The sequence below is a fragment of the Eurypyga helias genome, unplaced genomic scaffold (genome assembly GCF_000690775.1).
Source record: "Eurypyga helias isolate BGI_N326 unplaced genomic scaffold, ASM69077v1 scaffold46016, whole genome shotgun sequence".
Taxonomy (NCBI): Eukaryota; Metazoa; Chordata; class Aves; order Eurypygiformes; family Eurypygidae; genus Eurypyga; species Eurypyga helias.
In genome coordinates, this window is record NW_010259408.1 from 1 (window position 1) to 12,966 (window position 12,966).

General features: G+C 41.3%; 1 protein-coding gene across 1 annotated transcript in view; it reads right to left on the bottom strand.

The window, feature by feature from the left end:
- Positions 1-928: 928 nt before the first annotated feature.
- The window catches only part of LOC104511870 (1-phosphatidylinositol 4,5-bisphosphate phosphodiesterase beta-1-like), a gene marked incomplete at both ends in the record, with an annotated part of 48,832 nt that continues 36,794 nt past the window's right edge, over positions 929-12,966 (bottom strand). The window contains 2 exons of the mRNA XM_010154649.1: positions 929-1,086; positions 9,247-9,393. Coding sequence (XP_010152951.1) covers positions 929-1,086; positions 9,247-9,393 — 305 coding nt within the window. The remainder of the gene's footprint in view (positions 1,087-9,246; positions 9,394-12,966) is intronic.

Sequence of the window (12,966 nt, forward strand, 5' to 3'; positions counted from 1 at the left end):
AAGCCTGTAGCGATGCCCAGGGTAAAGAAAACACCTCCATCCCGCTCCTCTAATACCTCAGATCAAAAACATCTTTAAGAACAACAAGAAGATAACAATTTAAAGTTATTGCTAAAGGTATAGTATCTACCTTTTATTACAGAAAAAGGAAATGGAAGATGAAATTCAGAAGTACAGATGATATGTTTAGGGTCTGAATGGCACAAATAGCCTGTCATACTCTCCAAAGATACTAATTTTTCTTTTTCATCCGCCATTGCTTCAAATCTAATCCCACGTACCAGGGATAAGGGTGACATTGCACACACCATAATTCATTTTTCAAGCAGTTAGTATAATGATGAGTGCTTAGTCCCTGTGGATGGGACCCGCCCAACTGGGCAGAACAGCAAGCTTGTTCGCTGTCCATAGGAATTTAAAGGCTTGCAAGTTGAAGAGATTTCCACAATAGCTGCTGTTTCCTACTTCAGTCTCCCACTCCCATTTACCAGGCGGAGAAGAGAAAAAGAATACACTGACACACTGCTTATTGCTGTTCAAATCCTTGTGATCATCTCAGCTCACACCAGTCATAGAATCATAGTCACAGAATGGTTGGGGTTGGAAGGGCCCTTAAAGCCCATCCAGTTCCAACCCCCCTGCCATGGGCAGGGACCCCTTCCACTAGACCAGGTTGCTCAAAGCCTCATCCAGCCTGGCCTTGGACACTTCCAGGGATGGGGCAGTCCTTGCAAGGTCCAAACAGTGCAACTCTTCCAATGATTCTGCATATGCTCCAAAATCACCCTGCACAACATCTTTTTGCCCTGGCATCTCTCTGCCCTCCCACCTTTGCAGTAATATTCTAGCAGCGTATTTGCGACGCATTTTACGCAAAAGCAACGGCCCCAGCTAAATCCAACTCCCCCAGCGTGCTGTACTGCTGTACCTTGAAGGATATTTCAGTTGTCATCGTGAATCCGTGTGTAATGACCGGCTCCTCTTCAGCTGTTCGTCCTTTCCAGCAGTCCAGCTCCACACAGCGGCAGCCTGACAAAAGCACTTGCCGATACATCTCCACCGATGAGTTACCGGCCAGCTGTCCAGCTGCGAGAGCACAAGGACAGGAAAACAGGGAATTCATTTTGGGCCTCGGGAATGAATACAAACAATCTAATAATAATTCAAGTTAGCAGCATCTTTTGCCCTTGGCTGAGAGCAATAACACTCAAAGGCTTACAAAAAGCCTAAGAATGTAATGGAAATGACTTAGGCAAAGTCAACGTCATGGTTTAGATTCTGCCCTCAGTTCAACTGGAAGTGCGGAGAAATAACCGAACTGAAGTCAATTCAGAAACTTCTGATAGACAGAACCAAATACATAAAATAACTCATCTCTGTAAGACACTGTTATCCTTTGACAGGCAACGCGAAATTCAGAGGCGACTCAGGACGGCAAGACCACATTTTCTCATAACACGCAATGCGGTTTAATACGAGATAAAACAAACCTCCAGTCACTAATGGTACCATTACCAGGTCTCAAATCAATATTTAATACACTAATCACCGCACTGAGTCGGTCAGTTAAATTTCCTGATGTGGGACTGCATTATGCAGGGAGAAATTTAATTAAACCACCGGTTTCCAACAATGACATAATATACATCTAAAAATAAACAAAATAAACAAACTCAGCTTTTCCCAAATTCCAGAAGTATTTAAAAGTCCCACAACCCACCCCCACCCTCCCCCAAACAACAAAGGAGTCCAGCTGTATGCAGGGAAGTATATCCAGCCATGGTGTCTTCAGCTGCCACAACAGGTTTGATTCCTGTCATACGGATAAAAAATTCTCACAGCAAAGAGGTAAAGGTAACGGAAGAATGGATTAGTGCTTGTTTTAGATGTGAAGAAAATGGATGCATTTTCCTGCTTTCTAGCAGGCTTCCTGAGAAGACCTTCCTGGATTCCCTGAAGGGAATTCACTTGCTTTTTAAGGAGTCAGTGTGTTCATTTACGTTAAAGATTTTTCACTCATGAGGAACACCTAAATACTATAGAATGCAGATTACTCCAGTCTTCGTTTTATTGTCTCTGTGGCTCTGTGTTTAGGTTTTATGCTGGGAACTACATGTTTTGGGGTTTGTTTCATTAAATAGCACTGCCTGCTTTCTCTGGGTTTTTACCTTCCACTAACAACTGTAACAGAAAACCCCTTCTATTTGAAAATTCCTGTTTACTGTTCGTGTCTGGTACATGAGCTGGAACAATCATAAATACTCCACAAGGTATTACTATTACTCCTGTTGAAATTCCCAAGATTTCTCAGCTCCTGATGGAATCAAGGGGAAATAACATGTTAATAACAGAAGACTTTGGCCAGTGCTGGAAGGTTCTGAAAATCCAACTTGACTATGTGTCTCTTTTTATTTTTTAGTTAAATTTTACCGTGTCTCCCCTTTGATTGGAGCAGGTTGTCTTTAACACAAAAACCTTTTTGGTACTGTCCCAATGTCTGGGGTAAGCAGCAGCTCTTTTTCCTCACAGGATGCAAACAAGCACGAACATGTATCAGGGAACAAGACACATTTCTCTGCGCTCATCCCTAAGCACCTGCTTATGAAAACTTGGGTCTCATTATATGCATCGGCTGAATTCTGCTGCCTAAAAAAAATCATTCACTTAGAAAACTGTTTTCCTGTTGTCTTTTTTTTCCCTCAGAGCATATTGAATTTGGATTAACAAACTATTTTATGATTAACAAACTCTACTATACCACCTGAGAGACTAGTGGTTGTTATTATTGCCAAGCATTTTGGACTACAAGCACCTTAACCTTCAAAAGTGTGTAAATAAATCATGACATGCACCTATGACACTTCTCCACAGTACCTTAATAATAAGGCTCAGGTGTTTCGGAAGGGTTCCTACTAAAGATGAGAGAATATTCAACCTCCAATCTTCATAAAGACTCCCAGTCAGAGTGCAAAACACTAGCAAATGTTCTGACGTTCTCAATAGCTTATTTTTCTGAAATAAGGAATATTAGGAATGTTCCCTCAAATGGTTTTTTGCATATATTATTTATAAATTTCTGTTGTGTGAGTCTCTACTTGCATCTATTTCAAACTGTCCCTTTAACATGCATTCTAAAACGTGCAAACACAGACACTAAAGGGAATATTTACAGGATATTTTTAATATCCTGAGAACAGGTAATTTTTCTTTTAATACAGGAAATTGAAATCATTATGTATTCCTTTCTACAGCACATGCAACAACTACAATAATACAGTAATATTTGTATCCCATCACCGTATGTTGGATAAGGAGAAACAGATTTTGACAAAAACTCGGTTTTCTAAAAATATAATCGGACAAATCATACCTGACAGGACACTAAGCAAAATGAGCCCGTGCTAATTGATACAAGCCAAGGATATGACACGTTTCCCTATACAGATCAGTTCGACAATTCTGTAACTTTAAGCTGCTCATTTCTCAGCCAGTGCATCCTTGTTGGGTTCATTCATCACCACTTTCCCAAGTGAAAGTTATTGGCACTACAGGGACTTAAAATTTGGTTACCATTTTAAGATACGTATCCTCCAAAAAACGGGGAATATTTGGATCTCAATATTTGGATCTCAATATTTGGAGTCAGAGACCCTTCACTACTCTGGAAACAGAGGCTGCTTCTGGCTCCTTGCCCATCCACGGCACCACCTTGTCCCATCATGAAGTGCCTGTGTATGTGCACGAACACGAGTTGCTAAACCTGCTTGCTTCAGACAGGTCCTGGAAAAGCAATCGGTGCTCCGGAACACACACTGTAGCTTGGAGTGTGCAAACGCAGAGTCCCGTACTGCCGGGAGTCTGGCTCTTGACTCCGGCAGCAACACAAGGTGCTGGCAGCTAAGGTTTTTCTTTTTTTAGACACAGTATATTTACCTGAATTTATTTTCCTTCTGAGTTACTTTGCCATGCACAGGAGAAGCGAATTAGACCCCATGCTGGGACATCCTCTGCTACTGCTGGTACGTAAGTCAAAACCGGGCTCTTGCCCTACGGCTGTTATTTTTAACACTCTGCCTTGGACCAAAGCAGGACATGCGGCCAGGCTTGCTCCAGCCAGCAGCAGGAACACCTCGCTGTCACTATTGATTCAGGCCCTCCCAAGCAGAAGATGCAACACTCCGTATGCCAGGAGGGCTGGGGCTGGCCAGCCTCTGAGTTGGCCTTTCTGCTCAGCTGCCAGCAGTGCCTGGGCAGCTCCCATGCCGCAGCCAGGCTACGTGACGGACGCCATCCGGACGGACCCACTTGAGACAGACACACTGCATGACTGACCAGTTGAGTCTCTCCAACTGCAGCGAGGGGGTGGGACCCACCAGGACCTACTTACAGAGCTTTCCCCCGCTGCTCGCTCTCCGTGTCTCTGTCTTACACATTTCAGCAATTCAGAGAAGTTACCCAATCCTCAGCACAGTTTTACCCTCCTTAAAGAGAGGGGTTTAGCAAATAACTTTCAGTGTGCTTCAACTGGTTGGAAATCAGAGAAGGCACAGAGGATCTTGGAAATTCACAGACCAGTGGTGAATGAAATATTACTTAAAGGAAACAAACCACTTTCACGATCTTGACTTTTCTTCTCCTTGAGAATCCACTTATCTCAGATCAGACCAAACAATATATATTTTTAAACTCTTTATGTTCACCTCTGCTGCTGTTAGAAGCAAGCTTCCTCTAGAAATTTTGGTGTCAGTTGCTGATTTATATTAGAATAATTAATTTTGCCTTATGGATACAATCGCTGTGATTTTTTCATTCTCCTTTACAGGATTTCCACCCACTTTAAAAGCAGAAATTCCATCAGTTCGGGTCTGGCTTAACACAGAGGGAATTGGCAAGGGTGAAGCTGGTAAGGAAGGGCAGGTACCCCTTAGGATAACAAAACCATGACAGAGCAGAAGACCTAAGGTATTCTTACACAAAGTCTACTTAATTGAGTGGTCATCTTCTCACAAAATCCAAACTGTCTCAGCGGAAGGTGCAAGAGAGTCAGGCACATGGGAATCACCATGTTGTTAAAGCTAATTTTTTATACATAGGATTCTTTTGGAGAGCAGGGCACTGAACTGGTTATCTCGGAAAGTTCCATCTAAGACCTTCCACAGACTATGTTCCCACTTCCTGAAGCAACAAGAGCTTTCCCTTGGCTGATTATTTTGTAAGGGCTCTAGTCAATTCAACAGTGCAACTGTGGAAGCAGCTTCTACTGTTGCCCTGAACAGGCCACAGAGCCCAGAGAGTGTCTGTAGCTTCTTCCTGTGAGGTGAACTCGTGTTCTAATTAACTGCATCGCTGAAAACAGCCTTTTCCTCCGTGTTACACCAGGTTTTATCATGTTCTAATTAACTGCACCGCTGAAAACAGCCTTTTTCCTCCGTGTTACACCAGGTTTTATGATATTTTGAAAGTGAATCATGAAAGATAACAACAGGTGGAAGATAAATCTCCCCGATAAACTACTGACAGATGGGAGAGATGCACAACAACCACTACTCCTTCTTTTTACCCCTTAGTCCCTGTGCTAAGACAAACTGTGACCCCAGTGCCAGGAAGAACCTCATTTATCTGCTTAGATTGCTGGACAGGATTAGCTGACGGGAGGACAACTACAGCTCCCCTCTGCTGCAGGAGCTCTCTCAGCTTTCCTACCCTCCAGTCCGTCAGGAAGGATGTGGTGGGACTGGAAGAGAGCAGAGTCTAGGGTCTTGCCAGCCAATCACCTGAGCTCAATGCAGCAGCCAGCCAAAATCTGGTCTTGGTGGTATGACAAACTCATGCTCAGACCAGGCATCACCCAGATCCCCTTCTTTTTGACATGGTGCTGTCATCTTGGAAACTGCGAAGATACTGTTATGGAGGCTTTGAAAGTGGAGAATGTTTCAAGGAAGTGTTGAAAATAAGCAACAACAGTTAGGACTGAGGAATCACTGAAAACAGAAAAGCTGGAGGATGGTAGAGAAGAGGCCACAGCAGCAATAAAGAAGAGAACATGCCCCTTGTGAGCTATTTTTCTAGAAGCACCTGGAAGTACTGGGCTGTAAGCAGGGAAGCAGATGCCGAGGGTGAGGATAGTCCCATGTTGGCTATGTGTGCTAAACTGACAGCTCTGCAACCTACTGCTGCTATTACTTTTCCTTTTCTCCAAAGAGAAACCATGCATTAAAAGCTTGCGTTGGTATCTTGCACTTCATACATACAACAGCAAGCTGCACAGCCATCAACGCGTGCAATGCTGCTAACGGTACGTAATCATTTGTCTTTGACTCTGGGTGCTGCCGAGAGAAACGCTGCACAGTCACTCCCCACTGTGACAACAGCAGTAACCTGAGGTGAGACTGGTGAGAAACCAGAAAAAAGCAGGGTTGCACATTAAGGGTTCAAAGGAGTAAATGAATAAATATGATACCAGTGAGAAAAAACATGAGAGACAGTAAAATAGTTTCCAAAGGATGGCATTTCTTTGAGCTAGCCTAGGTTCACTATAAATCACTTCTTTCCTCATGGATTTTTACCTTTGTTCTTAAAAATTACATTTCCCTACTAAAAAAAAAAAAAAAGCAGTAACACTTCTAAATAAATAATCAGGACTTGATGTACTGCCAAGGGTTTCTACCAAAGGCTAGGAAAATGATCAGCGTAATTAAAAATAAATTCAGAGTGTGCACATGTTTCTTTTTATGTTATAATGTTGTTTCTTTGTCCATGCTTTTTCTGGGTTTAAAAACTAACAAAGGGAGAGATAATTAGTAGGGCATTAAGCACAGTAATCATAAAGTATTGCTAGACTGAGCAGTTTTCTTATTGTCCTAATAATGATCACACGACTAGACGCTATTTCACAGCTCCAGCGAGGGCAGAGGTGCTACCGAAGCGTCCCTTCCAAAGCCACAAGCACTTGAGCAGACCCTTCCAAATCTTCTTGGGAAAAAGAACACTCTGCCACCATTAACTGTATTACTTTCACTAAGTCCGCGTTGGAAGAAAGCAAACGGCAATGTGATTGCTGTATCTGGTCTAACCTTAAAGCAAAATCTAATGCTGTCAGTTTTTGTAATACACAGATAAAAATCAAATCATTAATCCCATTGTCGGCCAGCTGCCACATATTTACTGAACATAATGAACGCACTAAAAGGGAAGGGCTTGTGTTTTGTGCCTGTAAATGTGAAAAAAACCCCCTCTTAAATGGAATTTGAAAGGGATTCAAAGTTACTCTGCACTATCCCCTGAGTTTATTCTGATTTACTCCCTCCAATTTACTACGCCAGGTATAACATGTTAAATGAAGGCAGACTTCCAACTGTAGCTGCTGAAATTATTTAGAAATGAGGGCAAAGAAACCTGTAGATGCAATCCGAGATGATTTGCAGACGTTCACATACAAGTCAAAGTGAATTGGAAAGTCTAAAGGTAAACTTTCATTCTTCTAAAGTAATGAAATATGTAAGGTCACTTGTGGTGCAGTTCAAAAAATTTACAATAGGTTGGACTAATCATGAATTTTCATCCTTAATTCTTTGTTCTTTGGCTCCTGGGCTTCTAGACCTTTAGAACACAACTCTGTCCTGATCAGCCCTGAGAAAAATCTGTGGCATGGTTATAAATTCGTGCTGGTAGAGGGGAGAGCAGCGTTTTATCTCTTCAGACCAACTTTAAACCGCACTGTCTGTCCTCCCCGTGGGCCTCTGCTTCCCACATTGGTACAACAGCTTTGCTGTTTTCCTCCAGAAAATCTGTACAAAGCTGCAGCATTTGGCTTAAGTGGGTCCTAATCCTCACTGGCAGAACAAAGTCTGTCCTGGAGGTAAGAGGCCTGCAAAATATCGTAATTAAAAATTGCTTTTGCTTTGGACATGTCTGCATTCTTCCAAGGAGCATAAATTTCTGCATATTGGAATCATAACTTAGAAGTGGCCACACTGATGTTCATTTCTTTCAATTCAGAGCAACAAAATAGCTGTCAAGCCCAATACTCAGATGACAAGTTTTAGCACAAAACATTTTACAGCCAAGATATAAACCTCTGAAAAATGGTGCCTAATGGAAGCAATGACAGTTCATTCACTCTATGAAAGCACTCGAAGGTGCTATAGAAAGTGATGTAAAAAACACAAAACAGATGAAAGTCACTTCCAGACGGCCTATTTAAAGTAGGCATTACCACTGCATGGTTTGGTTTATGTTTTGGCGTACTGGCATTCTGAGTAACTCGGTCAGTCAAGGCAAGTCTGTTAACAACACCGAAAAGCCTACATGATCCATTAGCCACATTTTGAGCACACGCTGTAGCATTACTTCTTTTTTTTTTAGCATAATGCTAAGACATTAGCAAACACGACAAGACAAAGCAAACATCAAATCAAATAGAACTCCCAGTGCGCATCTTGTCAAAAACATTTGTGCCTACATAAACTAGACTAAAATAGTAAATTTACAATTATTTTCTCACAAGTTAAGAGCATCTTAGACTAGAAAATGAGTGCCAGAAGTTGGGTTACTAAACTGTCGTAGTGTTTTCGGAATCTTAAAGCATTGTTGACTTTGCTGTGCAAACAATACATTTCAGACTCATTAACTCTAATTCAAATTAACAGGAGCTTCTGGGTGCCCAGCCTTTTTAAAAATGTGAAAGCACCTAAAAATTTCAGCTCAGAGAGTAGATATAGTCAGAGACTGCATTTCCATTCCTTGCAGATATGAATGCAGAGTGAGAAAGCTATGTGCCACGTCGGGACCTCTCTAATCCCCGAGTCAAAGCAAATTTCATGGAGATCAACTCTCAGATTTAATATTTAGGGGCAAATTTATTAGCTACAGAGATGTTTCCTATATTTCGCTTCGCATTCCTGTTTGGCTATCCCTGGCTGTCATACAAAGTATATTGTTCCTCCTCCTCCTCAAATAAGGACCTTAATCTGAAATCTTATCTCAGCTGAGGGGAACTTTCCATGGACTTCCCTGGGCTTCAGACCAGACTTTATCTGAACGACACAGTTGCTGTTGACCTGTTAATAAAAGTCTATTTGATGTGTGTGTAGCAGCTAGAACAACAATCAAGTGCTACCCTTGCTTCCCTGAAGACTAAGCTTCGCCATCACTTACCGCTGACGTCTTTAGTGCATTTCATGGTATCACTGCAAATATGCTATGAATTTTTGTCACGTAAGAAATCAGATCTCTCCAGCACTGTACCTGTGAGGTAGGTGTTGTGTGAGGAATTGATGAAATAGTGTGACAGTGGTTGAGACATATCTTCATTTAAATCCAGTTTCTCAGGTGGAACAACGCCGTTTTCTTCGCCACTCAGATACCGCATAAATCCATCCACCGATATCTGTCCTGAGAGAAACACAGATCCCGGGAAAGCACCAATTAATTTCACGTACAGATTTTGTGTCTATATGTTCGATACAGACTTACACAACAGTGTGTGAAAGATGGTGTAATCATCAGACTGGCCTTCATCTAGTTATTCATATATTATTTTGCTACTATTACCTCATTTTCAGCCATATAAGCTCCAGGTAGTGCACATGCCTTTACCAGTACCAAAGATAAATCATTTCATAACTGGTGTCCACAGAAAATTAAGGGCACGGGGGAATCAGAGTTACAGAGGGCTATAAGAACAGAGAAAATAAATCAAAGCCTATCAAGAAAGGATATCTTGTGGGGACAAAATAAAGCACCTTTTTCAGAGGAAACCAAGAAACTGGTAGACGGAAAGCCACACAAAAAAACAGGTAACTTTGACCTCTTTTGAGTAAGATTCAGTAGGTATGTATGAATCCAACTCAAGTGCAAAGCAAACCAAGGAAATGAACCACGTTTCAAGTGGGAACTAAGCTTTGCTTTGTAATTCTTATATTTGTCTTCCAATTCATATCTCATTGGAGTGCCAGCATAAATGATCGGTTCATACGCTGCTGGCACGTGAGAATGCTAGACCTATCCTCAGTTTAAATATCACCATTGATCTCAGTGAAGCTGTGCTTATTACCATCAGGATTAATTTCTCTGTCAAACATTCTGCATAAAGCTAATTTTAGGGTTAGTGTCTAATTGTACACTTAGACTAAATCCAGTAGTAAATACATATTTGAAGATTAACGCTTAACTGAACAAATTTGAGACATTTTTCTTTCCCTGGTATTTTTGTTACATTTTACCTGTGGATTTACTCAACCACCTAACTTTCATTAATTCAGTTACTTCCTATAGTAAAACAGACCTTCTGTATCTCTGAAGAACCCTGAGGCAGCTATGTGCCTTGGTGACTCCCAACAATGAGAATTTCTTACCTCTTGTCCCAAGTCCAACATATTCTGCATAGTATCTCTATCAAAAAAAACCCCTTAGTTGACTGACTATGGCATTGAAAAATGGAAGACTTCAGTTCTACTCCTAACTCTTCTACTCTTTCCTTTTAGGGTCAATCCATTTTTAGCTTAAAACATATAAACCTACATTTTTTTTTCTAGTATATGAGAAAAAGATGGCTTGTAACCACAAGATGCAAATATGGCATGCAAAGCATTTACTTAAAATCTGTGCTTGTAACCTACGATTTGGCTCATCATCAGAGAGGAAAAGATACAACAGTCTTAAGTTCAGATGCCTCATTTTCCTAACAGCCAAAGATGGTGGCACTAAATGAACCTATTCACGTGACAAGAAATGTAGCGACAATACAGAGCAATGCAATTACCATTCATTCTTATGACAACAATTGTAAGATGGTTAGAAGGAAAAACATCAAGTCCATCCACTATTTTAAGACTGTAATCTGAGTGCAATCTTGTCAGGCTCCACAGCTGCTTTGTTAGAGTAATTAATCAGCCACAGACAGAGGCCTATGCACTTTCCTCTTCACAAGGGAAAATGTAAGATGGAGAAGATCAGGCAAAAACCACCACTGAAGTTTTTCATTAAATTAAAGACTTAGGGACAACCAATCTGCTGCGTGAACCTATTAGAGAGATATGAGTATAAACAGTACCAGGTGGTACCATGGAGTTAACTTGAGCTAAAATCCACTTAACAGAATCACTGTGCACTGAGTTCACTGGGACAGAGATACGGTCTGCGGTGTACATTCACACCACAGAAGCAACATCATACAGGAAAAAATGGGTAAGATCAGAATGGGATAGCTGCTACACGGGGAACCAGCAAAGCCACGTCATGTTAGAGTGCTTTGCAACTTCTGATGTTTGAGATAGCTCATCCAGAGCCATCTTCAGTCTCTCCGTGTTGTTTTGAACAGCCAGACTAGGAGGCTTAAAGTCGCTCTGTCATTCCTGTCCCAGGCTAAAAGGAAACATAGTGGTTCTCATACACACAATTCCTCAAAAAACCTGTGGCATCAAAAATCACACAGTGTTCAGACAGGTTTTCACTCTGTCACACAGATACGCATGTCAACTGAAGCAGACTTAGTCTTCCTGCACCTCAAAGTGATCTGTGTTTAACCTGCAGAGTATACCTGAAAAACAGGGTCCTTGCAGTCCTGGTTTATCTGATGGAGACCTGAAGCGCAGGATAAATTAAGAGACTGGACAATATCAAATGGAAAACCTGTGGATTAAGCTGGCAGTTAAACTGCACAATGTCCTGAAGCCTGTTTGGCTGAACTTGAACACCTCTGGGATAAAAAGAAGCAACTCTCTATTTTGTGGTTCATTCTGCTTCTTTGCTCCCTTCCACCCTGAAGTAAGACCAGGTTTGCAGAGTGGTCCTTCTGCATATTGCCGCTGCTATTAACATAAATCACAGCAAGTATTATTCACGCGTATAATTACATAGCTTCTGAGTTACACAGTTATCTGAGCTTATGGCTGTAGAATGCTATTTTCCCCATCATAATTAAGCAGTCAGAATTTCAGAAAGTGAAGCAATTTTCAAGTGCAATTACAGCCAGTATTGCACCAGTGAGAGTTTGACTGTGGAAGGGAGATGGCAGATGTCAAAGGGACTTTGTAACCTGGATATTAGAGAGTAGATTGTTTGTGACCAGTGTCAATGATATTCTGAGACCAACCGCAGTGAAGACGATCCTTGGTGGACAGTCATCCAAATTGAAATAGCCCCAATTTATTGGTAAGAATTGTTCTCTGCTTTCTTAAGCATATTACAAATTTACTGCAGACATTGCCAAGAAATAATAATTTGTGATCAGTTCTTTCCATTACAGCTGTCACCTTTTATCTTCAGATATATATTAGGAAGATTTAATGATATGATTAGATATACAAAGTTAGATGGAAAAGAAAGACAACAGCCAAAGACACAGAGACAAGACAGATTCACTTTTTTTTTTTCCTTGCACATAATTGCCTTAAAATCATCTGAACCCTAGGTCTTTGATGAAATTTTAAAAATAACCCATGTGCTTGATATACTTAAAATTGCGGAGCTAACTGGCTTGTCTTGTTCACTCACCGTTGCCACGTTAAATTCGTTCCGATGTCACTTATTAGGCGAGAGGCAGAGCCAAAGCTCCCTGGTGTTCGTTGAAACGCTCCCATCAACTTCAACAACATTCGGTTCAAGACCTTACAAAATAACCCTGAGTGCAGTGCAAAGATGAGACTCCAGATGACTCTCTCTCAGCTGTGCTGGCAAAGCCAGACTGAGAAGAGCAAACACAGATGTAGCCGTAACAGAAGCTCTGTCAGCAGCTACGGTACTCTGGGAAGATCCTTTCCTCTCCGGGGTTTGGAGTTCACCAGCACAAGAAACTTGTTTTCTTCTCTCCCTCAAATTATCTCTTCTCTAATTCATCTCATTAATTAGAATTACCCTATGGGGTGACTCAGTAGTGCTGTATCAAAACACTTAAACAGCACAAACATAAAAATGTCTCCTTTTTCCTCGTGGTGTGTGGTCTATTCAAATGTCCAACACTTAACT